At 45.2% G+C, this 27,175-nt stretch overlaps 1 protein-coding gene across 4 annotated transcripts in view; it reads left to right on the top strand.

Annotated features, from left to right (window-relative positions):
• The window catches only part of HERC1 (HECT and RLD domain containing E3 ubiquitin protein ligase family member 1), a 423,490-nt gene that overhangs the window by 196,848 nt on the left and 199,467 nt on the right, over window positions 1-27,175 (top strand). For 3 of the 4 annotated variants that reach the window (XM_033919754.1, XM_033919752.1, XM_033919751.1), the window contains exons 35-38: window positions 7,255-7,494; window positions 23,260-23,343; window positions 23,892-24,397; window positions 26,170-26,945. In XM_033919754.1, the coding sequence (XP_033775645.1) occupies window positions 7,255-7,494; window positions 23,260-23,343; window positions 23,892-24,397; window positions 26,170-26,945 (1,606 nt within the window). The remainder of the gene's footprint in view (window positions 1-7,254; window positions 7,495-23,259; window positions 23,344-23,891; window positions 24,398-26,169; window positions 26,946-27,175) is intronic. The other variant, XM_033919753.1, reaches the window with a different exon arrangement.

The raw sequence follows: 27,175 nt of genomic DNA, 5'->3' as shown, positions 1-27,175 counted from the left end.
AAGGAGACTGCGTGGGGATATGATCGAAACTTTCAAAATACTGAAAGGAATCGACAAAATAGAGCAGAGAAGATTATTTACATTGTCCAATTTGACACGGACAAGAGGACATGAAATGAAGCTAAGGGGGGACAAGTTCAGGACTAATGTCAGAAAGTTCTGCTTCACACAGAGAGTGGTTGGCATCTGGAATACTCTCCCAGGGGAGATTATTGCAGAATCGACAGTCCTAGGCTTCAAAAGCAAACTAGATGCATATCTCCTTGAGAGAGGCATATAAAGTATGGTTGGCTATAAAATAAACCAGGTGTATACCTGGCAGGGCCTCCGCGTGTGCGGATCGCCGGACTTGATGGACCGAAGGTCTGATCCGGAGATGGCGCTTCTTATGTTCTTATGTTATGTTCTTATGTTACCTCTCTGGCTTATGTGCGGGTTTGGCGTCTCTTTGAGGGGTGGTGCCGGGCGCGGGGAGTGGTCTCTTTTCGCGCTTCCCTGCCTAACATTCTAGAGTTCTTGCAGGATGGCCTGGATAGAGGCCTGGCTTGGTCTTCTCTCCGGGTTCAACTTGCGGCCCTGTCGGCTTTTCGAAGGTTGGTGACAGGTCAGCGTTTGTCGGCCATTCCTGATGTGATACGCTTTTTGCTGGCGGCCAAGTTGCTCAGGCCTCCCCTTCGGCCCTCTGTTCCCTCTTGGGATCTCAATCTGGTTCTCTCTGTTTTGGTGCACCCGCCTTTCGAGCCGTTGGATGGCTGTTCTTTGAAGGACCTTACTCTGAAGGCGGTCTTTTTGGTGGCCATTACTTCCGCTAGGCGTGTTTCTGAGCTACAGGCTTTCTCTTGTAGGGCTCCCTTCTTTGAATTTTCGAGGGAGCGGGTTGCCTTGCGGCCTGTTCCTTCCTTTCTGCCGAAAGTAGTTTCTCCTTTTCATGTCAATCAATCGGTGGTCCTCCCGGTCTTGGGTAGTCGGGAGGGCTCTTCTGAGCAACGGCAGCTGTGCAAGTTGGATGTCGGTCGGGTCCTCCGCTCTTATGTGCAGCGGACCCGGGAATTCCGGATATCCGATCATCTCTTTGTCCTTCTGGCGGGTCCTCGTCGGGGGGCTGGCGCTTCTAAGGCTACTATTGCGCGCTGGATCAAGGAGACGATTGCTTCCGCTTATCTTCTGAGACAGAAGCCTGTTCCGGAGTTTATCAAGGCTCATTCCACTCGGGGTCAGGCAGCTTCTTGGGCTGAGTCGTCGCTCGTGCCTCCAGTGGATATTTGTAAGGCTGCGGTTTGGTCCTCCTTGCATTCCTTTGTTAGACATTATCGGGTAGATGTTCAGGCGCGTCGGGACGCGATGTTCGGTGAGCGTGTGCTGGTATCGGCTCTTCGGGGGTCCCGCCCGTGAGAGGGACTGCCTTGGTACGTCCCATTTGTAAAGATTAACCTCTACTGGTCTGGAGAGTGCTAAAGAAGGAGAAATTAGGTTCTTACCTGCTAATTTACTTTCTTTTAGCTTCTCCAGACCAGTAGAGGTCCCCACCCTGTCTGTTGTTGTTGTTGTTGTTGGGGCTGTTTCGCGGGCAGTTTTTGTTTTTTGCTGCGGGTTCTAGTATTTTTCTAGGGCCGGGGAGATTTGAAGAACAGCGGCTGTGGCTCGGCTGGCTTAGCTGGCGAGCTGTGGGGACATTTTCCTTCGGGTATTTCTCCTCTGCATTTTCCAACAGTATGTTAATTGTTACTCCTGTTTGAAGTATTGTTTTCTTTCTGTTTTCCAGTTCTTGGTTCTGCTTGGCTATTCGGCAGACTGAGGTAAATAGAGAAGGGAGTATATTATATACTGTCCCACAGTTTTGTTTTCAGTCTCCACCTGCTGGTCATGATTGGATATATACCCATTTGTAAAGATTAACCTCTACTGGTCTGGAGAAGCTAAAAGAAAGTAAATTAGCAGGTAAGAACCTAATTTCTCCATCTTGGTGTAGTATACAGACCTCCAAGACAACTGGAAGTCAAGGACGCAGAATTAATTGAAGATATAGAAAATATCACCCTACGGGGGACGCTGTACTGCTAGGTGACTTCAATATGCCTGATGTAGACTGGAACGCACTTTCAGAACGTCCAGTGGCAATAGGAGGCTATTGGCCTCCATTAAGGGAGCACAACTCAAACAAATGGTATTGGAGCCTACGAGGGGCCAGGCGGCCCTGGACCTGGTACTCACCAACGGGGAAAAGTGTCTCGGAGGTCTTGGTAGGCGATACGCTAGCCTCCAGCGACCACAATATGGTATGGTTTAACCTTAAGAAAGGTTTCCCTAAATCAAGCACGAAAACTAAGATACTCAACTTCCGAGGCACTGACTTCGAACGCACGGGGGATTTCGTCCATCGGGCAATGCAGAACCAAGCTGGGACTGATAACGTGGAGGCTATGTGGTTAGTCCTGAAATCTACCCTACACGAAGCAACGAGCCGCTACGTCAAATCAGTAAATAAACAGCAAAGGAACAAAAAACCACAATAGTTCACCGCGGAAATCTCGCACCTCATTAAGGAGAAGAAAAAAGCATTTATTTCCTACAAACGAACAGAGAATAGGGAAACCAAACTAGAATACACGGCCAGGTCTACAGCGGCCAAAACGGCAGTTAGGGAGGCCAAACTTCGAGTAGAAGAAACTCTAGCAAAGAACATTAAGAAAGGGGACAAATCCTTCTTCAGGTATATTAGTGACAAAAAGAGGAACACAGATGGGATAGTATGCCTTAGAAAACCAGACGGGAATTATGTAGAATCAGACTCCGATAAAGCCGAACTACTGAATGAATATTTCTGCTCAGTCTTCACCTGCGAGGAACCAGGTCACGGTCCACAGTTGTAGATTAAGCAAAGCGCGGAAGACCCGTTTCGGAATTTCGAATTCACACCCAGCGACGTTTATGGCGAACTGGCAAGACTCAAGGTGAACAAAGCCATGGGGCCGGACAACCTGCACCCCAGAGTGCTCAGGGAGCTATGTGATGTCCTGGCGGAGCCATTATCCGTGCTCTTTAATCTCTCCCTAAGTAAGGGGAAAGTCCCCTTAGATTGGAAAACAGCTAATGTCGTGCCACTGCACATAAAGGGCTGCAGGGCAGAGGCTGCGAATTATAGACCGGTGAATCTCACATCAGTAGTGTGTAAACTCATGGAAACACTAATCAAACGTAAATTAGACACAATCCTGGACGAGGAGAATCTAAGGGACTCCAGTCAACACAGATTCACCAAGGGTAGGTCCTGCCAATCCAATCTCATCAGCTTCTTTGACTGGGTAACAAATAAACTGGACTTGGGAGAATCCCTGGACGTCGTGTACCTGGACTTCAGTAAAGCTTTTGATAGCGTCCCACATCGTAGACTGTTAAGTAAGATGAAATCGTTGGGGTTAGGAGAAATACTAACTGCATGGGTCACTGATTGGCTGAGTGGTAGACTTCAGAGTGTGGTGGTTAACGGTACCATCTCTAAAATGTCGGAGGTGACCAGTGAAGTACCGCAGGGCTAGATCTTGGGCCCGCTCCTTTTCAACATATTCATTGGGGACCTGACTCAGGAGCTTCAAGGTAAAATAGCATTATTCGCCAATGACGCCAAACTATGTAATATAGTAAGCAATTGCAAATTGCCCGATAGTATGATGCAAGACCTGCTTCTGTTGGAAAATTAGTCCTCGACCTGGCAGCTGGGCTTCAACGCTAAGAAATGTAAGGTTATGCACCTCGGCGGCAGAAATCCATGCAGAACATACACCTTGCAGGGTGAAACCTTGGCTAGGTCATCAACAGAACGAGACTTAGGATTGATCATTAGTGCAGACATGAAAACTGCCAATCAAGTGGAAAAGGCGTCATCTAAGGCAAGACAGATGTTGGGTTGTATCCGTAGAAGTTTTGTCAGCCGGAAGCCTGAAGTCATAATGCCATTGTACAGAGCCATGGTGAGACCTCATCTAGAATATTGTGTGCAATTCTGGAGGCCACATTACCGTAAAGATGTGCTGAGAGTCGAGTCGGTTCAACGGATGGCCACCAGGATGGTCTCGGGACTCAAGGATCTCTTGTACCAAGAGAGGCTGAACGAATTGCGGCTATACTCCCTCGAGGAGCGTAGGGAGAGGGGAGACATGATTGAGACGTTTAAATATATCACTGGACGTATAGAAGTGGAAGAGGATATTTTCTCTTTTAAGGGACCCACGACCACTAGAGGGCATCCGCTCAAAATCAGAGGCGGTAAATTTCATAGTGACATCAGGAAGTATTTCTTCACCGAAAGAGTTGTTGACCATTGGAACGGGCTTCCGTTGCAGGTGATAAAGGCCAGCAGTGTGCCGGATTTTAAGAGTAAATGTGATGCCCATGTGGGATCCCTAAGAGGGTCGAGTTAAGGAGTAGGGTCGTTATGGGTGGGATTTCTAGGAAAATACCTAGGTGGGCGGGTCTGTTAGGTGGGCAGACTTGATGGGCTATGGCCCTTTTCTGCCGTTATTTTCTATGTTTCTATGTTAAAAGACAAAAAAAAAATCAAACTGGAGTAATTTTAGTATTTTGAAATCTCAGCAGTTTAAGCTGTCAAGTCTGGCTTTGCGTGGCATTTTCATTTCAGTTTCAGTTGCGATGTCATTGGAGAACTTGAAGCACTGCTCATTGTGCTCCCGCCAAGGTGTGAATGCGGCAGGAATGTGTAAATTTTGTTTGGATCAAGCAGTTTCCGCTCTGGAGCTAATTTCTGAGCTATTACCATTGCAGAAGCCTTCCTTTCGCAAAGTCTCAACTGTAGTAGGGTCTAATGAGTATGTCTTAGTGACGTTTGGGAACTGCTGCCATTTTGTCTTCGGCGTCGTTATCATCTGGCCCGGAGCTGCCTCCATGTTTGGAGCCAGTAGTAGCAGTCAGTGAGTGATGCAGGAGTTGGTTTTGCACCAGATTTTATCTTGACCATGTACAAGGCCTTTTGCCTTAGGATCAATGGGGCCTAGAGAGATCTGGCACAGAGAGATGCTGCTTCTATGTCTGTCCTCCCTGAGGCTTCATCATTTTCCTTCCATTCAGTTCTTCCTAAGTGCTGAAACAAATAAATGTCATTTGTTTAACATAATTTATTTATAATCTTGAATAGTATGTTTTGATCTAAAAAAAACTTGTACCAATTAAGTTGGAGTAGTATTTTCTTTTAACTTCCCTAATAGATCTTTTTATAAATAGTCTGGCATTGATTCTTTAAAAAGTGCCTGGCGTTGGGCCTAGCGATACATCTAACTGATCTAGGTGCCTAGCTTAATTTTTTAATTGGTTCAGTTTGTGCTATTAATCAAATAGCGCCATAAAAAAAGCAATTTAGGCACCATGTAGACCAGGGGTGTCAGTCCCTCCTCAAGGGCCACAATCCAGTCGGGTTTTCAGGATTTCCCCAATGAATATGCATGATATATATGCATGCACTACTTTCATTGTATGCTAATAGATCTTATGCATATTCATTGGGGAAATCCTGAAAACCCGACTGGATTGCGGCCCTCAAGAAGGGACTTTGACACCCCTGATATAGACATCTGCTCCGAGGCACCTACCCCCCATTTGCCTGAAAAGTAAGCATGGTTACAGGTGGAGTTTGGATGCCAGTATTTTAGGCCAAGAATGCCCTAACCCAGGGGTAGGCAATTCCGGTCCTCAAGAGCCAGAGCCAGTGCCAGGTCAGGTTTTCAGGATATCCACAATGAATATGTATGAGATGGATTTGCATCTCAAGGAGGCAGTGCATGCAAATCCATCTCATACATATTCATTGTGGATATCCTGAAAACCTGACTGGCTCTGGCTCTCGAGGACCGGAATTGCCTACCCCTGCCCTAACCTAATATCTTGACACCTACCAGCACAATGCTATAACACTGCCTAACTTTGAATGACACATGGTAGGTGCCAATTTCCTAGGCGTCTACCAAGTTAGGCGCCCTTTATAGAATCAAGCCCTCTGTGTCTTATCTATTTTTTTCTTAATTCTGTATTTCCTCTTTGCTAAGCTTGAGTTATTCTATAACACTCTTGTTTCAAATGTGAAAGGTTGCCATGAAACCAGAGAGAAATTTTATCATATGAACTAGGAGTCTAAGGGCTAGATGCACTAATGTCAGTGATCACCACTAAACCTGTTTTCACAGCTACGATCGCTGTTACCGACCCTATGCAAAAAAATGGCACCCCCCTCCCGAACCCCCCCCCCCAAAAAAATGGCAGGAGGGATGCTTGCCCACTCCCTTCTGCCACCAGATACAGAGGGAGGTGCCTAAGACCTGATTGGTTCAGGTGCCTTAAGGCCCCTCCCAAGGGAAGGGACTTTAGGCATCTGAGTCAGTCGGGGCCTTTGGCCCCCTTCCTATGCATCACATGATGCACCGAGGAAGGGACAGTCCATCATTTAGACAGGTGGGCCCAAAGCAAGAGGCAGAGAATGAGCTTCCTGCTTCCAACATTTTAAAAAGTTATGGGGGAGGTTTGGGGTGGGGGAGTAGGTATCCCTCCTGCCATTTTGAGGGGTGTCGGTGGTGAGGGTGGTGGCTGGGGGGTGCCGGGTAGGGGGGCTTTTTTCTTTTTTTTAGTGAAACAGATTGTGCGTGTGTAATATGCACATAACATCTGTGCCATTTAAAAAAAAAAGGCTGCTTCCCCTGTCACTGCTGTTAGGGCTCTGCGTATGTGTCAGTCGCTCACAGAGCGATTGATCGGTTGCATTTGCAAACAGACTTGATAGCACATCAATCTCTGCTGGAGAATTGGCAAACAGCGATTGAGTTGGTATCTTTAGTGCATCTAGCCCTAAATTCTAATATCTAGTGCTGGAGTTAATTCACAGCAAAACCTTAAAAGGATCAATTTTTCCTCTAAAAGATGGCACCATTTCTCTTGTAGTTTTTTCTTCCCTTGAAAAGGCCATCTCACTATAAAACAGTTAAAAACTGCTCAGACTAAAGACTGAAGTCCAGTTGACATCAGATACCAATACATCTTGAAGATTATTTTCTGTAAGCATTAAAATATATTTTTAACCATTGATTATATGGAAGCTACAATTTCTTTCATAAAACTAATGGGGGCCAGTGCCAAGGACTTTTGCACTACATAAAATTTTGTTTGATTTTTACTGTGGATGATGGTTGCCCATAATTATACCATTATGTTAGGTGAATGCAATACCTTCTACCTAATATTTTATTTTATTTTTAGTTTTATATTGTGAAGGAAAATCGAGGCAATGAAGGCACATGTGTTGGAGTATCTCGCTGGCCAGTGCATGACTTCAACCATCGTACTACCTCTGACATGTGGTTATATAGAGCCTATAGTGGGAACCTGTACCATAATGGTGAACAGACTCTGACACTATCCAGTTTTACTCAAGGAGATTTCATCACCTGTGTGTTGGATATGGAGGCCAGAACAATTTCCTTTGGTAAAAACGGAGAGGTACTGAATACACTTTGTCAAAGTTTATTTTTAAACAAAAAGTATTGGTTTCTACAATGTTTGAGTATAAAATCATTGAAAACTGAGAACTAAATTTCAACTATGAACTGCTTACAGTAATAATACATGTTGCAAATTAGAGAAGTTAATTAAACTTTGTTTTCTGAGAGGCCAGTATTTGGTATCACAGCTGCTGTTTAACTTTGAGCATAAAATTTAAACAATTATGTATTCTTAGTGGCAGCATCAATATAATACCTTTAAGCATTTAGGCTAGATGTTTAAATGTACACCTACCACTTCTGTTTGTACTTTGATGAATAACACAGGCCAACTAAAAAATATTTTTGGGTTACCTTGAGTTTTTGGCCTGTTCCTGAGGTTATTTGCAGTGCTGATTCAGAAAATTGCATTGGAGAGACTGCATTAGCTCTAGTTTCTTAGATATGGTTATGGGATAGTAGAGCCAAACATGAACATTAGGCAAAAAAAAATTGTCATCTGAGGAAATATATGGTGGTTGGAGGACAAAATGTAATCAATGAACTTTTGGTAGCATGAGAGAGAATCATTCAGCCATCACTGCATATAAAGCTAGACCTGATGAAACAATTTGTAAAGGCATTGAATACATAGCCCATATGTTACCTGGAATTACCATAGAAAAACTGAAGGCAGGAATTTTTGATGGTCCACAAATCAGACAACTTATAAATGACCCACATTTCATAGCATCAGTGAATGAAATCAAATCATGTGCCTGGTCTTCCTTTGTTCTTGTTGTGAGAAACTTTCTTGGCAACAGGAAGGCAGACAACTACTCACAATACAATTAGTAGAGCATATGCAGGATTGTCCTGGCAGATCCCACTCTTGGAAGTCTTACAAAAGGAGCTTCTTGTATGTCGAATGACTGGAAAGGCTGTATCATAAACTTGTGCTTTTGATATGAAATACGTAGATTTTCATGTTGTACACTTTTAATTTTTAATATGTTTCCTTGATGCTTAAATATATTAATTTAAACACTACATTAAAATATGCTGATTTTTTAAATGGGCAAGCAGAGTGAAGAGTGGTATATGGCACATGTTTTGTATGTCAAAAACTAGAGTTGATAGGAGAAAACTGGTGCCATTTTTGGAATCAGCAGGTCAAATATACCCAGAAAAAGGCCTAACGTTTGAGGCCCCAAAATGAGTGTTGGCCAGTGTAATTTATATGTTCAGTGGCTGGATTTCCCAGCTGGAAGATTAATTTTATAACACTCCTTGTCCCTCCCCAAACACCCTTTTTCTGGATGGCTAAATTTGGCCTATTTATAAAGTGACAACAAAATCACCCCAATGTAAGCAAAAAAATGTTTTGTCAAATCTACAATGCTAGTGCTTAAAGGGACACAGAATAGAAGCAGAGAAAACTCCAATCTGTCAAAAAGATAAATTAGTTTAAATCTTCAATATTTAAATTTTAAGTTATTTAAACGGGGTCCTCAGTGTGAGGTGTTAAGCTTTAAAGAGCACATTACAAGGAATCTGATCAACTGCTTAAAGCCAAAACAGAATCTCTGTTCCAGCCACACACTATCATAGGTACCCCGTTATGTGCTAATAGTGCCTTTAAAGTGATTTCAGTGAATAAACCAACACTTCAAAACTAAATGAAAAGAGTTTATCCCAGGACAAGCAGGCATGATATTCTCACATGTGGGTGACGTCATCTACGGAGCCCCGATGCGGACAGCATTTCAAGCAAACTTGATTGAAGATTCAAGTTTGCAGTGCTGCACCACGCATGTGTGCCTCCTGCTCCACTAGAGGGCGCATCTCCTCCTCGTGGTCTCCAGTTCAATTTTTTCCACCGAGCTAAGAAGACCGTTTTTTTCCTAGCTCTGCCCCAAAGTGCTCCCTGCACTGTGATTTTTTATTTTTTTCGTAGTTTAACAAAGTCGCTGTGCAAAATTTCTTAATTCTAACTTGATTCTTGCTCCTCGTGCTCAACGCACTTTTGTTGCAGCCCGGGGGCTCCCGGGTCGTCGTGGCCGGGTAGGCCGCAGCTACATGATCTATGTCACGGCCGATTAGCGGCTTTAAAAAGTGCACCCGGTGCGAGCGTCTATTATCCATTACAGACCCGCATCGTTGGTGCATCCTTTGCCTGGGTGCTGACCACCCCACCGAAACTTGCCCCCGGTGTGCAACTTTTCAGCACCGGGCACTCCGTCGACGACGAGCCCGCATGGCAGACCTGTTTGCCGCCGACCAACCCTCGACTTCGGCCTCGAGGTCGGCCCCGGCCTTGACCTCGGCCTCAGGTACCTCGGCCCCGCCTCGGGACTTGAGCTCAAAGACCCAGAGTTCCCAGAAGTCTCCGGCTCCGGGTAAGTCCCCTCTTTCCTCGATAGGTTCCATATCCTCAAAGAAGCCAACCTCGGGGACGATGGCCGGACAAGGGGGAAGTGCCCTTCCCACGGCCCCGACAAAGCCCCCGAAGACCTCTGGATGTGCCTCCACCACTTGGGAATGCTCTAAATCGAGATCGCCCTCGGTGGAGTGCACCACGGCCTCGGACATGCCATCGATGCTGTCTGTGCCGGTATTCCAAGATCTGCTTCGAGCAATGATCTCGATGGAGCTATCGGCTGCCTTGACTCACCTCCACCCGGCCCCGACTTCGACCTCGCGTGCGCCGGACCAGCCTGAGCCTCGCGTCGAAGCCCCTCGGGGCAAGATGCGCCGTTTTCGCCGCCTCTCTTCGTCCTCGGATTCTTCCCCGAGGCACTCGAGGCGTTCCACCCCTGCGGAGACCAGCGGGGCAAAACGCAAACCGAAAGCCCGAGACTCCTCGGGACACCGACTCTCAAAGAAGGCGAGGAGTTCACCTCCACACCGAGGCCGCTCACCCTCGACACAATCGGGGGAACCGCTACGGGTGACCGAGCTATCCCTCACTAACCCCAAGCTGATTCTGACTCCCCCTCGGTCCGGGGCTCCGGCCCGAGGCTCCAGGCTTCCGCCGAGGGAGTCCGGGGAGAGGTCTCCGACTCGACATCGGTCGGTACCCCTTACCCCGACGTCGTCCCCGAGGGGCTCCTCGAGACGACGCATGTCCTCGACCCCGGAACGCTTCCATAGTGTGTCCCCGGCATCGGATCGAGGCTCTGAACGCGAACCTCGCTATTCAAGGGAGGTCACGTTCACCGTCCCCGCATGGGGCCACGGGCTCGCATCGGCCCTCCTTCACGAGGTTCGTCCAGGACATGGGAAGAGCCCTTGACCTGGACTTACAGTCTGATTCGAGATACTCCAAAGAATACCTGGCGGAGTTGGATATGCCTTCTCCGCCCCGAGAATCTCTCAGGCTGCCGCTGAACCCGGTGCTCCGGCAGACCCTCATCAGGAACCTCGAGACTCCTTACATGGTGACGGCAGTCCCATCTAAGATGGAGTCTAAATACCGTACGGTGCCCTGCCCGGGGTTCGAGCAACCACAGTTGTCCCACCAATCCCTATTGGTGGAGTCTTCCTTAAAAAAGGCTCACCCCTCTAGGGTATCCGCGGCCGTACCTCCGGGACGCGAAGGCAGGACCTTAGATAAATTTGGCCGTCGCTTATATCAGAACTCAATGATGGCCTCTCGAGTTCTAAACTACACATTTACTTTTTCTTCATATCTGAAGCACCTCATTGGGCTCCTGGGCGCCTTCTCAGTAGACCTGCCGACCTCTCGCCAGGCAGCGTTTGGACTCCTCCTCGAGGATTTCTCAAACCTCCGATTACATTTATTCCACGCCGCTTACGACGGCTTCGAACTTTCATCCCGGGTAGCTGCCTTCGCTGTGGCCATGCGCCGTCTGGCGTGGTTGCGGTTGGTCGACATGGATCCTAACCTCCAGGACCACTTAGCCAACCTTCCTTGCGTTGGCAAGGAACTGTTTGACGACACCATCGAGGCAGCCACAAAGAAGCTCTCAGAACACGAACGTTCCTTTGCCTCGCTCGTCCGCCCGAAGCCAAAACCACTGACCTCCAGGCCTTTCAGGGGATTTCCCCGGCGCTACCCCCAAAAGTCCACACCGGCCTTTTCAAGACCACCACCTCGGCGCCCCCAGGCTCACTCTAGGGCACTGCCAAAATCACAGCTGTCCGCGCCTGCAAAACCGTCTCCGTCCTTTTGACGGGATGCGCGGACTGGGGCTGGCCCCTTCCGCGCCAAAGCCGGGCCTCCTTCCCATCGGGGGACGCCTACGAGCCTATTACCCTCACTGGGAAGCCATTACGTCGGACTCATGGGTCCTTGGCGTGATCTCATCAGGATACTCACTCAGCTTTCGAGAGGTCCCTCCCGAGAGCCCACCGAGCGCGTGTCCCCCCAACCGAGCGCAGTTGTCCCTCCTTCTATCCGAGGCCCGAGATCTCCTTCGACTGCGGGCGGTGGAACTGGTTCCTCAGGAACAGATGGGCCAAGGGTTTTACTCCTGTTACTTCCTGGTACCAAAAAAGACGGGAGACCTGCACCCGATCCTGGACTTAAGACGCCTGAACAAATTTCTGGTACGGGAAAAGTTTCGAATGCTTTCCCTTCCGACTCTCTACTCCCTAGTCGACGAGGGCGATTGGCTCTGCTCCCTCGATCTGAAGGAGGCCTACACCCATGTTCCGGTGCACCCTGCTTGTCGCAGATACCTGCGGTTCCAAGTCGGGGACTTCCATCTACAATATCGGGTCCTCCCCTTCGGCCTGTCCTCATCCCCCCGGGTCTTCACGAAGTGCCTCGTAGTGGTCGCGGCCACCCTACGCTCCCAGGGTCTGCAAGTATTCCCGTACCTGGACGACTGGCTGATCAAAGCCCCGACCAGGGAGGGGGTTATCTCAGCGACCCGACAGACTATTATTTTCCTTCAGAGTCTGGGGTTCGAGATAAACTTTCCAAAATCCCAACTGCGCCCCTCTCAGTCCTTACCATTCATCGGGGCTGTGCTGGAAACGGTCCGTCTTCGTGCCTTTCTCCCCCCTCAACGTCGGGAGACGCTGGTAAATCTGAGCCGCCGGACCTTGAGCCTGTCCTCCGTCTCGGCGCAACAAATGATGACGCTCCTGGGCCATATGGCCTCTACCGTCCATGTCACTCCGTTCGCACATCTTCATCTGCGATTACCACAGTGGACGTTGGCCTCACAATGGCGTCAAGATCGGGACCCGATCAACCACCCTGTGACAGTGACTCCTTCCTTGCGAAGATCGCTCCATTGGTGGACCGACTCTTCGAATCTTTCCAGAGGTTTACTATTTCTCGCCCCCACGCATCACAAGGTCCTAACCACGGACTCGTCGGGGTACGCTTGGGGGGCTCATCTAGATGGTCTACGCACGCAAGGTCTGTGGTCAGCAGAGGATCGTCACTGCCACATCAACGTGCTGGAACTTCGGGCCATTTACCTCGCCGCGGTGGCTTTTCAACACCTGCTTCACGACCGGGTGGTTCTCGTCCACACGGACAACCAAATGGCGATGTACTACGTAAACAAGCAAGGAGGGACGGGGTCCTGGTCCCTCTGTCAGGAAGCTCTGCGCCTTTGGAAGTGGGCAATCTCCCAAAACATCCTCCTGCGAGCGGTTTACATACAAGGAGAACAAAACTGTCTGGCAGACCGGCTCAGCCGCCTCCTCCAGCCGCACGAGTGGTCCCTGCATGCTCAGGTCCTTCGCCAGATATTCGACAGGTGGGGGACCCCCCAGATAGATCTGTTCGCCTCCCCCAACAACCAAAAACTGCCTCTCTTCTGTTCGAGGATTTACTCCCCAGAACGTCTCGAGGCCGATGCCTTCCTCCTCGATTGGGAGGGAAGATTCCTCTACGCGTTTCCACCCTTCCCTCTGATCCTGAGGACACTGGTTCATCTGAAATCGGTGAGGGCCACTCTGATCTTGATCGCTCCTCGGTGGCCCCGCCAGCCTTGGTTTTCCCTACTGCTTCAACTCAGTGTCAGGGAACCCCTGCTTCTGCCCGTGTTTCCCTCTCTGCTATCTCAGAGTCGAGGCTCATTGTTACATCCCAATCTTCAGTCTCTTCACCTGACTTCTTGGTTCCTTTCCCCCTGACCTCTCTCCCACTATCACAGTCGGTCAGGGAGGTATTAGAAGCTTCTAGGAAACTATCGACGGGACTCTGTTATTCCCAGAAATGGACTAGATTCTCGTCCTGGGGCTTCTCCCACCGCCAGGACCCAATGACAGTCCCCGTGCCTTTGGTTCTGGAGTATTTGCTTCAATTGTCCCACTCAGGCCTGAAGACAACTTCCATTCGCGTACATCTTAGTGCGATCGCCGCCTTTCATCAGCCCCTGGAAGGAAGGGCTCTTTCACTTCATCCCTTGGTCTCTCGTTTCATGAAAGGTCTCTTGAATGTTCACCCTCCCATCAAGCCTCCCTCTGTGGTTTGGGATCTAAGCGTCGTCCTGGCTCAACTGATGAAACCCCCCTTTGAGCCTATGTATAAGTGTCATCTGAAGTTTCTCACTTGGAAAGTGATCTTCTTGCTGGCCCTCACTTCTGCTTGGAGGGTTAGTGAACTACAGGCTTTGGTAGCGGACCCGCCCTTCACGGTTTTTCACCATGACAAGGTAGTCCTCCGCACTCACCCTAAGTTCTTGCCCAAGGTAGTATCTGATTTTCATCTCAATCAGTCCATTGTTCTGCCTGTATTTTTTCCCAAGCCCCACTCTCATCCCGGAGAGGTGGCGCTTCACACCCTTGACTGTAAGAGAGCGCTGGCCTTTTACCTCCAACGCACTCATTCTCACCGGAAGGTTCCACAGTTATTTTTATTGTTCGACCCCAATCGCTTGGGGCTCCCAGTTTCCAAGCACACCTTGTCAAACTGGTTGGCTGCTTGTATTTCTTTTTGCTACGCTCAGGCTGGTCTTGCGCTACACGGTCGAGTCACAGGGCATAAAGTCCGAGCGATGGCAGCTTCGGTTGCTTTCCTCAGGTCTACGCCTATCGAGGATATCTGCAAGGCTGCCACGTGGTCTTCGGTTCATACCTTCACCTCCCACTACTGCCTGGATACATTGTCCAGGAACGATGGCCGGTTCGGCCAATCGGTGTTACGTAATCTGTTTTCTTAAATTGCCAACTTCCCTCCACCCCTTCGTTATTAGCTTGGAGGTCACCCACATGTGAGAATATCATGCCTGCTTGTCCTGGGATAAAGCACAGTTACTTACCGTAACAGGTGTTATCCAGGGACAGCAGACATATATTCTCACTACCCGCCCACCTCCCCGGGGTTGGCTACTTTGCTGGATATGTGAACTGGAGACCACGAGGAGGGGATGCGCCCTCTAGTGGAGCAGGAGGCACACATGCGTGGTGCAGCACTGCAAACTTGAATCTTCAATCAAGTTTGCTTGAAATGCTGTCCGCATCGGGGCTCCGTAGATGACGATCGGGGCTCCGTAGATGACGTCACCCACATGTGAGAATATATGCTTGCTGTCCCTGGATAACACCTGTTACGGTAAGTAACTGTGCTTTCTCTGCCCCCAGTCTGTGAGCCAATGGAAAAAAAAAAAGGACAACCGGCGAAGTGATTGTGTTCAGCCAAAAAATTAATGTGTAAAAGTTACTTAGCTGAAGACGTGGGAAACGCTGCCCAGTTGATCAATCAGCTGCTTCTTCCGTTCAAGATACAGGCACAACATTCCACAGGCTGTAGAAAAACAGTAACTGTAATAATCTTGAAAATGTCCAACCAAGCCCGGTTTCAAGGCTGAAAAAAACCCTTCCTCAGGGACTGGAAGACTACAAGCCAAAAACACAAATGCCATTGATCTGAAGGCTCAAATAAGGGGGAGGAGTCAAATGAGAGCACGGGAACTTAAAGCCTACAACAGGCAGAATGAAAGCTGCAAAACAGCTGAGCCAAAAATGACAAGCAAAGGCTAAAAGAAAAATAATAAAAAAGCAATATAAGAAATAACTTATAATTGTTAAGGCAATAATACAGAAATAATGGAAAAAATCAACAGAAAAAAAACTAGTAATGTTAAGGCAATAAAGACAGGCAGCAAAGACCACAGGGTGATTCAGATGATGGAATTCTACTTGATGAGATCGTTTAACCCATGTGGTTTAACATTGTTAAGTTCAAATATCCAATACTGCTTGTGAAACTGTATGTGCACCAGTCTATCTTCCCTATACTCCACAGGGATATGTTCAATGATGAACCAGCGAAGATCCTAAAATATGTGTTGATTGTCTATGCAGTGTTTGACCATAGGAACAGTAAAAGCCTTAGTATTCAATCTACTTTTGTGTTCAGATAATCTTACTTTTATCTGACGTACAGCCCACATAGACAACCCAATCAGTTTTACAAGAAGTGTCTGATCTGAAAATATAGGTTTTAGATGTAAGTGGATGAGTCCACTGGGTACACTGCAGAGAGATATTGCACATACTACATTCCCCACAAGGGGAATGGCTCCCCCCCCGGGTGTCAGCTATTCTGTACGGTGAACTTGTCAAAAAGTTGATAAATTTTTGGGGCGGGAGTATGCAGTGCAAGGACCCTCGGCAAACACCTCATGCATAACCAAATGTTCCAATGCTGTTTTATCTTTTGTTTTAATACTGTTGGCTTGATCCAAATAAGTCAAAATACATATTTGTTTATCCATGGTATCCTTATGCTGAGGTTGTTAAAGTAGATCTGGGTTAGCATATTTGATCTTGTGATAAGCTCTTCAGGGTATCCTCTACTTCAAAATCTGGTGGATAACTCCTTAGCTTGTTTCCAGAACTCACTTGTCGTCGTGCAAATCCAATGTATTCTCAAAAATTGGTTAATGGGCAAAGCCTGCTTAGCCCTTTCTGGATGACTACTACTACAATGAAGGTAAGTGTTTTGGTCTGTCGATTTGCAAAATACGGTAGTATTAAGAACATAAGAACATAAATGCCTTCACCGGATCAGACCGAGATCCATCAAGTCCGGCGATCCGCTCACGCGGCGGCCCATTTAGGTTCTCTATTATGAAAACCTGAAATTACCGTATCCCTCAATATGATTTGCAAGAAAGTGTATATCCAACTTGTGCTTGAAACCCCGAAGAGTAGCCTCCGCCACAACATCCTCAGGAAGAGAATTCCAAGCGCCCACCACTCGTTGTGAGAAACAGAACTTCCTGGCATTCGTCCTAAACCTGCTGCCACCCAGTTTCAGGCTATGACCTCTAGTCCATGTCACATCTGAAAAACTTAGTAATGCTGCTTCTTGGTCTATTTCATCGAATCCTTTTAATATTTTAAAAGTCTCTATCAAATCGCCTCTCAGTCTTCTCCTCAAGTGTGAACAGTCCCAGTTTCCTGAGGCGTTCTTCATAGCTCAAATTTTTCATTCCTTTGACTAGTTTCGTGGCTCGCCTTTGCACCTTCTCCAACAGAGTTATGTCCTTCTTAAGGTAAGGAGACCAGTGTTGGACACAGTACTCCAAGTGTGGTCTGACCATTGCTCTATAAAGTGGCATTATGACTTCTTCCGATCTACTCGTGATCCCATTTCTAATTATGCCCAACATCCTGTTTGCTTTCTTCGCTGCCGCCGCACATTGCACCGATGGCTTCAGGGTTCTATCAATCAGTACCCCCAAATCCCTTTCCTGTTCGCATTTTGCTAACGTTACCCCAAACATTCTATACTCGTGTTCTTTATTCTTTTTTCCTAGATGCATCACCTTGCATTTATTTATGTTAAAATTCATCTGCCACTTTGTCGCCCATGTTTCCAGCTGTCTCAGATCCTTCTGAAGCTCCTCGCAGTCCCTTTGAGAGCCAACCGCCCGACATAGTTTTGTATCATCGGCGAACTTTATTATATTACTTGTTGTTTCCTCCTCAAGATCGTTTATAAAAATATTGAACAAAATAGGCCCAAGAACCGAGCCCTGGGGCACTCAACTAGTCACTTTCACCCAGTCCGAGAATTTCCCTTTTATGTTAACCCTCTGCATTCTGTTCTCTAGCCATTTACTGATCCATCTATGCACTTCTTCCCCTATTCCGTGGCTTAGTAATTTCTTCATAAGCCTTGCATGTGGAACCTTATCAAAAGCTTTCTGGAAGTCCAAGTAAACTATGTCTACTGGATCTCCAGTATCCATATGTTTGTTCACTTTCTCAAAGAACTGTAGTAAATTTGTCAAACAAGACTTCCCTTTCCTGAAGCCGTGTTGACTAGCCCTTATTAGGTCGTGATCCTCCAAGTGTTGCACAATGCTGTCTTTAATAAGTGTTTCAATTATCTTCCCAGGAACCGATGTGAGGCTCACAGGTCGGTAGTTTCCTGGATCACCTCTTGATCCTTTTTTGAAAATCGGGATGACATTTGCTGTCCTCCAGTCTTCTGGTATTTGCCCTGTTCTAATTGACATGTTAGCTACGGTTTGTAATAGTTCACCAATTTCCACCTTAAGTTCCTTTAATACTCTAGGGTGAATTCCGTCTGGTCCGGGGGGATTTGTCGTTTTTTAGTTTGTCAATCTGAACGTATATCATGTCCAACGTCACATTTACTGATTCGAGGTTGTCCTCTATGCCTCCGGTTAATATCCTCCCTGTGTCAGGCACTGATGAAATGTTCTCATTTGTGAAGTCCGAGGCAAAGAATGAATTTAACCTATCGGCAACCTGTTTATCCTCTTTAATTGACCCTTTTATTTCTTGGTCGTCTAGAGGCCCCACTGTCTCTCTTGCTGGTTTCTTTCCTTTTATATATCTAAAAAAGGGCTTGAAGTTTTTGGTTTCTTGTGCTATCTTTTCTTCATAGATTTTTTGGGCGTTTCTTACCAGTCTATGACACTTTTTCTGGTCGATTTTGTGACAGTTCCAGGCCTCCTTTGTTTTTTCCCTTTTCCATTTTTTAAACGAGTTTCTCTTCTCCCTCACTGCCTCTTTCACCTCACTGGATAACCAAGCTGGTTCACCTTTGTTCTTTTTTCGCTTTCCTTTGGGTATCCTCGGAATGTGTAGATTCTGTGCTTTCAGTAGAGACCATGCTTGATCGACTGTTTGGTATTCCGCTTTGTCCTTCTTGAGCCGTTTTCTAACCATGGTTCTCATTCTGTCGTAGTTCCCCTTTTTGAAGTTAAAAGCCGTGGATTTAGTTTTGATTGGTTTCACCATTCCGATGCCAATGGTAAAATTGATCATATTATGGTCACTTGTCCCTAGCGGAGCCATGACCTCTACATCCGCTGTCCTTCCAGTAATGCCATTTATGACCAAGTCCAGGATTGCAGTTCCTCTTGTCGGTTCTACTACCATTTGTTCAAGGAAGCAATCTCCGATCATTTCCAAGAATTTTATCTCCCTTCCGCAGTTAGATGTTCCCAATTTCCAGTCTACTCCCAGATAGTTGAAGTCTCCCATGATTGACACATTTCCTGATTTACAATTACGAATAATTTCGTCCATGATTTCGTTGTCTGTGTCCTCAGTCTGACCCGGGGGTCGATAATAGAGGCCAATATGTATGTCTGCTTCTTTTTGTCCCGGAATCTTTATCCAGAGTGACTCAAGTTTACCATTTTCATCTGTGTTTCCTTTTCTAACAGACTCTATTTCATCCTGGACATAGAGAGCAATACCTCCCCCTTTTTGCCCAATCCTATCTCTTCTGTATAGTTTATATCCTTGCATTGCTGTGTCCCATTCATTTTCCTCATTCCACCATGTTTCTGTTATTCCTATGATATCCAGTTGTTTCCTATTTGCTAATTCTTCCAGCTCGCCCATTTTGTTTCCTAAGCTTCTGGCATTCGTGTACATACATTTAAGTTCTGTTCGTGCCAATTTACTGAATTTATTAGCCCTCACATCCTTTTTTGTATCCATTTGATCTTTTTCATTGCCTCTTGTGTCATCATGAACTTGCCCCAGATTTTTGATTGAATTTACCTCCTCCTGGTATCCTGGTGTCCGTGCCATCGACTGGTTGTCGACTGTCGGCTCTCCCCTGATTTTTAGTTTAAAGCCTTCTCAATGGCCTTCTTAAAGTTCTCTGCCAGGACTCTCACTCCCTCTTTGGCGAGGTGTAGTCCGTCCTTTCTATATAACCTGCTTTTACCCCAGAAAGCCGTCCAGTTTCACACAAATTCGAAGCCTTCATCACCAAAGCTTTGTGTTTTGTAAACCTTGGTATCCAAAAAGGTGATTTGTTCATGATATATGTCATGGTAAATTTAAGATGGTGATTCTGGAGATTTAGCCAATCCTTGAACTGAACTAGGATGGATATTGTATCACTCCATATCAAAAAAAGATCGATGAATCTAACCCATGCACGCACATGAGTGAACCACATGGAATTGTACAAAAACTAGTCCTCAAACTTTGCCACATACAAGTTTGCCACACTGGGGGCCATGGCCGTGCCCATGGCTACCCCTTGTTTTTGCAAAAAGAAAGTCCCTTCAAATTCAAAATAATTTTCTTGCAGAACCAACATGGAAAGTTCCATAAGAAAATGGCGAGGCACCCTATGGCTGTCATCTGCTTCTAACAAAGTGGAGCTAATGATATCCATAGCTCCTTGTTGTGGTATGTTACTGTAAAGGGCCTCCAAATCCATTGTCACCAAGAGAACAGGAGGTTGGACATCAAGTGTTTGGAGTATCCTAAGGAAGTGAGTCGTATCTTGTACATAAGACCTGGCTTTTAATACCTGTTGTTTGAGAAAATAAATTTAGAAAGAGATTCCAAAATGGTGTTTTTTAAAGAAACAATTGGACGGCCAGGGGGTTCCACCAGAGACTTGTGGATTTGGGGGCAGTATAGAATGAATGATTACGGGATGGCCGCTATGTTAGAAATCTGGCCTCAGCTTTGGTGATGAATTTGGCTTGAAGAGCAGAATTCACTATTTGAGCTATCCTTATTTGGAGAGATTTCTGGGGGTCCTCACTGAGTACCTCATATTGTTCACTTTTGTGAATGTGAGCAAAGACTTGGGCATGATATAGTTCCCTATTTTGCAAAGTATGAAGGGCTAGTTTCTGCTCATGTGTCAAATTACAATGTTTCCTATGTTGTAATTTGTCCAAGTGGTCAATATCATTCAAAACCAACTCCTGAAATATCTTAATATGGGTGTCCATCATGCCCGGCGGATCCCAATTTGAAAGAGCCCATAATATGGTATGATCAGGAGGAGCAGGATTTTGGAAAAAATGAAGTTTAAACTGAAGGTTTCTCACCTACCTAGCTATTTCCCAATGGGCAGTAAAACGATCAAAAGAAGAAGTAGGGACAAAAAATAGACCTTTTTCCAGAACTTCATACTGGGATTTAGAAATTGGTACCCCAGAGATGATGTTAACGAATGAGTGCCTTGATTCCATGTTTGGGTGACTGGACACTGTTGTCCTTGCTGGTTGTCCTGGTTGGGACGTCTGCCTCCTCTGCCCCTTCTGCATCCTCCCTGAGAACCCCTGCCTAAAAAATGAGGGGATTTGGAACGGCTTGTTAAACTACTGGAATCGCTACTGATGCCATCAGTAGATAACCCTTTCCCAGTATAGGTTGTTGCTGATTGGTATTGTGTTTCTGCAACCAAGCATAGACTGTGTCTGCTGCATAATCATTGGAATCCCTTGTATAATTTTAGTACAAAATTGTGGTAAGTCATCGTGAAATTGTTTGCGATCACTGGGTCAGCCAATAATGTTTGATATGTGGAATCAGCTTTAATTTTAACCTCCAGGGATACCTCTTGAATGGTGTTGATGATCAACACCATTAGGTCAAGTGAGCACTTGTTAAGTATAGCTGCCCACTAGTGTAAAAATGATTCCCTATCTGCAAACATCCCGGGGGGGTTTGTATACTCGTAACCCTCTAATTTATTCAAAACACTGCTGCCAGACTTTTGACTGGCTCAAAAAATGGATCATATTACTCTTTTGTTTGCCTATTTTTCAACATATAAACTTTAAATTGTAATGCTTGGTATTTAAGATATGAGTTTTCAAAAAGGCATCCTAAAATTTTCCCCAAAGTCCCATCATAAATCAATCAACACAAATACTTCAGAGTTCACAGTATATTCATGAAATTTTCCAGGATTTCAGTGGCACCACTTGGAGCTCAAGAACTTTCACTGCTTTGAGATTTACATGTCAGCCTCTACATTAGTCCTTTAAATATTAAGTATAAAATATTTTCATTTAACATCACTTTCTCTCTCATTTCTTATAAATATAATCACACTTATCTTTTCAGTTGTCCATTGGCCAGGGAATATTTCATTCAACATAAATCATGTTTCACCATAAAAATCATGTTTCACCATAAAAATCATGTTTCACCATGTTTCTCAAGAACACCCCTGCAAAAAAATATATTTCCTTTAGAAGCCATATATTGCAATCCATAATAAAATCAATATTCTCTATTACAATACTTTTAATACTGCCACAGATGGCACTAACCCCAGCTTTCTTCAGACTAAAATGGCAGTGGCGTGCTATCTCTTTTCAAACTACTATTTCCTGTCAGCTGACCCTTTCCACCAATCACAATCCCTCCTAGTCTACAAGAGTGAAAAACACTCCATTTCAGTATTAAGCTCGCACAGGAATACTGTCTGTAATTTATAAATCCAAAATTGTTCTTTAAAATTCATTCTCTTCTCTATATTGTCACTCTCCCTCCCAGCTGATATATCAATAATTCTCCATCTAATATCAGCAACATGATGATTTTTCTCCTTCCAATTATTTTCTGAAGGGGCTTGCATATACTCCATGTCTATGTGGGACTTATGTTCATTCAATCGCAGTTTAAAGGGGCGGCTAGTCCACCCCCCATATACTAATTTGCAAGGACAAACTATAATATATATGACATTTGCCATATTATAATTAGTGTTTCTTCTCAATTATACCACCCCTTTTGTTTGAGGGTCACACCATTCAGATCCTACTAAAGCCAACTCAAACCACTTGCAACTTCCATAAGGTTCATGGTATCCTATCCCCTCCTCCTGTAGTGTAATTCCAGATTTCTGATGGCTTAAAAGCTCCCCTATTGTGCGTGTTCTTGAGTAGGCTATCATAGGAAACAGTGTGAAACATGTATGCAATTGTAACACATGCCAATGAGTTCTCATAATTTTTACACACATCTCCACTGATTCAGAAAATGGTAGAACATGTGAGAACTTCATCCTTCCATTGAACCTATTCTTGTAGTAAAAGCTCTCGTTATGCAAACTTTGCTCTCAAATAAGCTTGTATTGCCATTTTTGGATATCCTCTTTCTTGAAAACGTCTTTGTAGAATCCTTGCTTAGATTTAAATTCTGCTAAAGTTAATCAAATATATCTTATCCTCAAGAATTGACTCACAGGCAGGTTAAATTTCAATTTATATGGGTGGAAGCTTGAAAAATGTAGAAGAAAGTTTTGCTCATCGCTTTTCCATAAAATAATTTTAATGTAAAAAAATTCAATTTTGTAAAGATGATACGACATTACAAACTGTAAATTTTCATCCAAGGAATTTAACCAGCTGACAAACTGCTGTAATTCAATCCAGTCCATAGTAAAAAGATGTTATCCAGAAATCTTTGCACAAAGTAATTTGTTGAAAAAAACGAGAAGGAAAAACATGTTGCCCTTCAAACTGCCCTATATAAATGTTATATGCAAAACATGTTTATGTACATGTTTACTGCATGCTTGTTTTTTATTTTTCTCAAGGAACCTAAACTGGCTTTTGAAGATGTGGATGCAGCAGAACTACATCCTTGTGTAATGTTCTATAGCAGCAACCCAGGAGAAAAGGTAACAGGATAGTTTACATGTATATTAGTTTTAAAAAAATACCCTCTCATATTCTAGAATTGCCAGTGGTAGAGAATTAAATTATATTATTCATTATAGCAGACAGTGGTATAGTACAGGGGAGGGGGCAGACCGCACCAGGCTCCGTCTTGGCGCTAGCACTTCCTCTCCTCTTCGCCCCTCCCCACACTCCTTCCCCGCTGTCCTCCCACCACCACCAAGAGTGCGCCATGTCCTCCCCCGCTACCACGTGCCTTTAGCTCTTCACCGGCATGAGCAGCAGCGCCAACCTCAACTCTCCCTCTGAAGTCACTTCCTGGTCGTGGGACCAGGAAGTGACATCAGAGGGGAGCTGAGGCTGGCATGGGCAGCAGGTTGGAGGTGCTGCTCGTGCCGCCAAAGTTAGAAGTAAGGGGGAAAGGAAAGGGTGTGCACACAGGGGGGGGGGGGGCGCAACTGCCCAGGTGCCTCCCACCCTCACTATGCCACTGATAGCAGATATTGTTTTCTTACAGAATAGTTTCAAAGACTCTTCTTTTTACACTCAGGTGAAAATTTGTGACATGCAGATGCGTGGCACACCTAGAGATCTGCTTCCTGGTGACCCTATCTGCAGCCCTGTAGCTGCAGTTCTGGCAGAGGCAACAGTGCAACTTATTCGCATCTTACATCGCACAGACAGATGGACGCACTGCATTAATAAAAACATGATAGAACGTCTGCACAAAATCAAAACATGCCTTAAAGAAGCTGGGCAGAAGCTGAAGAAAAGTCGTTCAGTTCAAAGTCGAGAGGAGCAAGAAGAGAATAAAGAAGAGGAGAAAAGTAAACACAGCAGACATGGTCTTGCTGAGCTTTCAGAGTTGCAACTGAAGACATTCTGTATAGAGGTGTGGCCCGTACTGGCAGTGCTTGGTGGAGTTGATGCTGGCCTTAGAGTTGGTGGTCGATGTGTGCACAAACAGACAGGGCGTCATGCTACATTACTTGGAGTTGTGAAAGAGGGCAGCACATCTGCCAAAGTCCAGTGGGATGAAGCTGAGATTACTATCAGGTATAGTGTGTTGAGTTCCATATTCCTTAACCAAATAAAAATAGTTTTGGGGTCTAATCGGTACTAAACTCAATAACTTAAATGAGAATGAGTTTAGCTTGTCTCATTTCTATTCATAAAACCTGGGCTTGAAATTTTAAAAGATTATATGGATGCTCTTTCACTCTCTTATTCCATACATTGCTGCCATCCTTTATTCATTTGATGGCCTGGAAAAAAAATCCAGTACACAAAATATTTAGCATCTGCCTATTATTTTGCTCTTTGTTCTTTCTGATGATTACCTTATTCTTTAAAACACTAACACATTCTTAAAATAAATGATCCATTATGGTATGTATTATCTGATGTGAAATAAATGGTGTGCTGTTTTAGGGGGGGGGGGGTTTAAGCAAAAGGTCCTTGGAAACTCTTTAAAGAGGGGAAAAATATTTGAAGCAGAATTTTCAGACCTGTGAAAAATTAGGGCACAAACTTTCAAATCAGAGTAGTGGGGAAAGTATATGCAACATGGCTCATGGAATTCTTTCTGTATTGCAGTGCAGCAGGAGAGCATGATCTCTTCTCCCTTTGTTTATGTTGTATAGCATGCACTTGCTGCTGCTTCTGCCACCACTATTGTACCGCTTCAGGGCCAGTAGGGCCCGTGTTCAAGCACTGCCACCTCTTGCCTTCCCTCCGTTACAGGAAGTCCTGTGTCTGGGGAGGGCAGAAGGTGGCATTGCTTGAATTCAGGCCTCTACTGCAAAGCCCCTTACCAGCAGAAAGTACTTTGAAAGTGGTCGAGGAGTAGTTGCAACAGTAGCTGCAAGAGAAGCTTGGTGGATATGGGAATGGGATAAGGAAAGGGATATGGGATTAGGGAGGAGGAGAGGAAAGGGATACTTATGCAGGGAAAGGGGAGATACTGGATTCAAGAGGGCTAGGGAGGGTGGTGGGAGGGACAGAAGGGGGGATGGCCCACTAGACCACCAGACTTGGTGTTGGGGTGGTTGTTGGAAGGGGGGAGGAGCTTGCTGTCAGGGGGTCTCCAACCCTGCAGCAGGAGGCAGTGTGCATGCCTCCTGCCAATCATCCTCATGAGTCAGGCACTGACAGGAAAGTAAGGCTACAACAGTTCAGACTCTTGTCGATAAATATCAGCCCCCCGATTCCTCATAAATGGAGGGGCGTTCCTTTTGAAGAATTGCCCGGAGAGGTCATTTTAATATTAATGACCTCATTGTACTACATTTGCTTAGAAAACATGAAAAAGACCATGATGAGCCATTTTAATAATCGGGCAGTAAAATACATGCATTTAACGATGGTTTAGCGCCATCATTAAATGCACGGTGACTTTAGAGAATCCAGCATTAAAGAATTATCCTACTTATGACCAGCCATCATGTGGTGTCTTAAGAGCCATTCTTTGCTTTTCGGTTAGATTTTATGTTACTTATAAAATCAAGTAAATGATCATTTACACTGGAAATATGTATTAAAATGGTGGGGGTGTTATATTAATATGTGCATTTCAAACAATCTGCCATCCTATGCAAAGCATTTTGTTTTGGACAAAATGTATTTTAGTATTGTATCTGGCTCTTGCATTTAGCTGCATTCACATTTTCTAATCATTGTCTTCCCTTTTTAACTATAATTCCTTATACCATAATTCTTTCTCTTTTAAATGCACATTTACATCATCTTTTGCTTTCATTATTTCCTGTACTTTCCTCCTGTCTATCCCTCACTTGCCTCTTCCTGTGTCATTCTGATCTTTATTAAAGCTTCCCAACTTTTTGGTCGCCTAGTGACACGCCACTGTATAACCTGGAGCCCTGTGAACCACTATCATTTGATGTCTCGAGGTTTCGAGGACTGACTGCTTCCATGCTGTTGGATCTTACTTATCTTACTGGTATCCACGAGGACCTGGGAAAGCAGAATACTAAGCGACATGAGAAAAAACATAGACATGAATCTGAGGAGAAGGCTGACAGTGAGCAGAAAACAGAAGGTGACTCTGCCACAGACCTAAGACCTGTTCAAAGTCTTGACGAAAGCAAAGGTCATTGTACTACAGGTTCCAAGTCAGAAAATGAAATTGCATCATTTTCTGCAGAGTCAACACAGTTTGGCGTGGAGTCTCAACATCATTCACTAGAAGGAAAGAGAAAAAACCATGAACATGCTTTAAGAAACCACGATATAATACAGTCAGAAATCAGAGCAGTACAATTATCCTATTTGTATCTTGGAGCTATGAAGTCACTCAGTGTTCTTCTTAGTTGCAGTAAATATGCAGAATTATTACTGATACCAAAAGTGCTAGCAGAAAATGGCCATAATTCTGATTGTGCTAGTTCTCCAGTTGTCCATGAAGATGTTGAAATGCGAGCTGCTCTGCAGTTCCTGATGCGTCACATGGTGAAAAGGGCCGTCATGCGCTCACCCATAAAGAGAGTTCTAGGACTAGCAGATCTGGAACGGGCTCAAGCCATGATATATAAACTAGTCGTTCATGGGCTACTCGAAGACCAGTTTGGCAGCAGAATTAAACAAGGTATGAATTTTTTTCAATTATTAAACATGTGAGTAAAAGATTGAATATCGCTTTATGACAGTTTGATTCCATTTCCCACTAACATATTCTGTAATGAAAGTAAATTGCAGCATGTGTTAACATGAAACTGAGGCTCCTCCCTTTCAAAGCTCAAGATTTTCTTTTATTGGGTCAAGCTTTGTTGGCCAATGACATAAGAATAATCAGGTCTTCTACTCGATTGTAAATAC

The sequence above is a fragment of the Geotrypetes seraphini genome, chromosome 14 (genome assembly GCF_902459505.1).
Source record: "Geotrypetes seraphini chromosome 14, aGeoSer1.1, whole genome shotgun sequence".
In the NCBI taxonomy this organism is placed as follows: domain Eukaryota; kingdom Metazoa; phylum Chordata; class Amphibia; order Gymnophiona; family Dermophiidae; genus Geotrypetes; species Geotrypetes seraphini.
The sequence above is the reverse complement of the archived record's forward strand: the minus strand, read 5'-3'. Positions and strand labels throughout refer to the sequence as shown.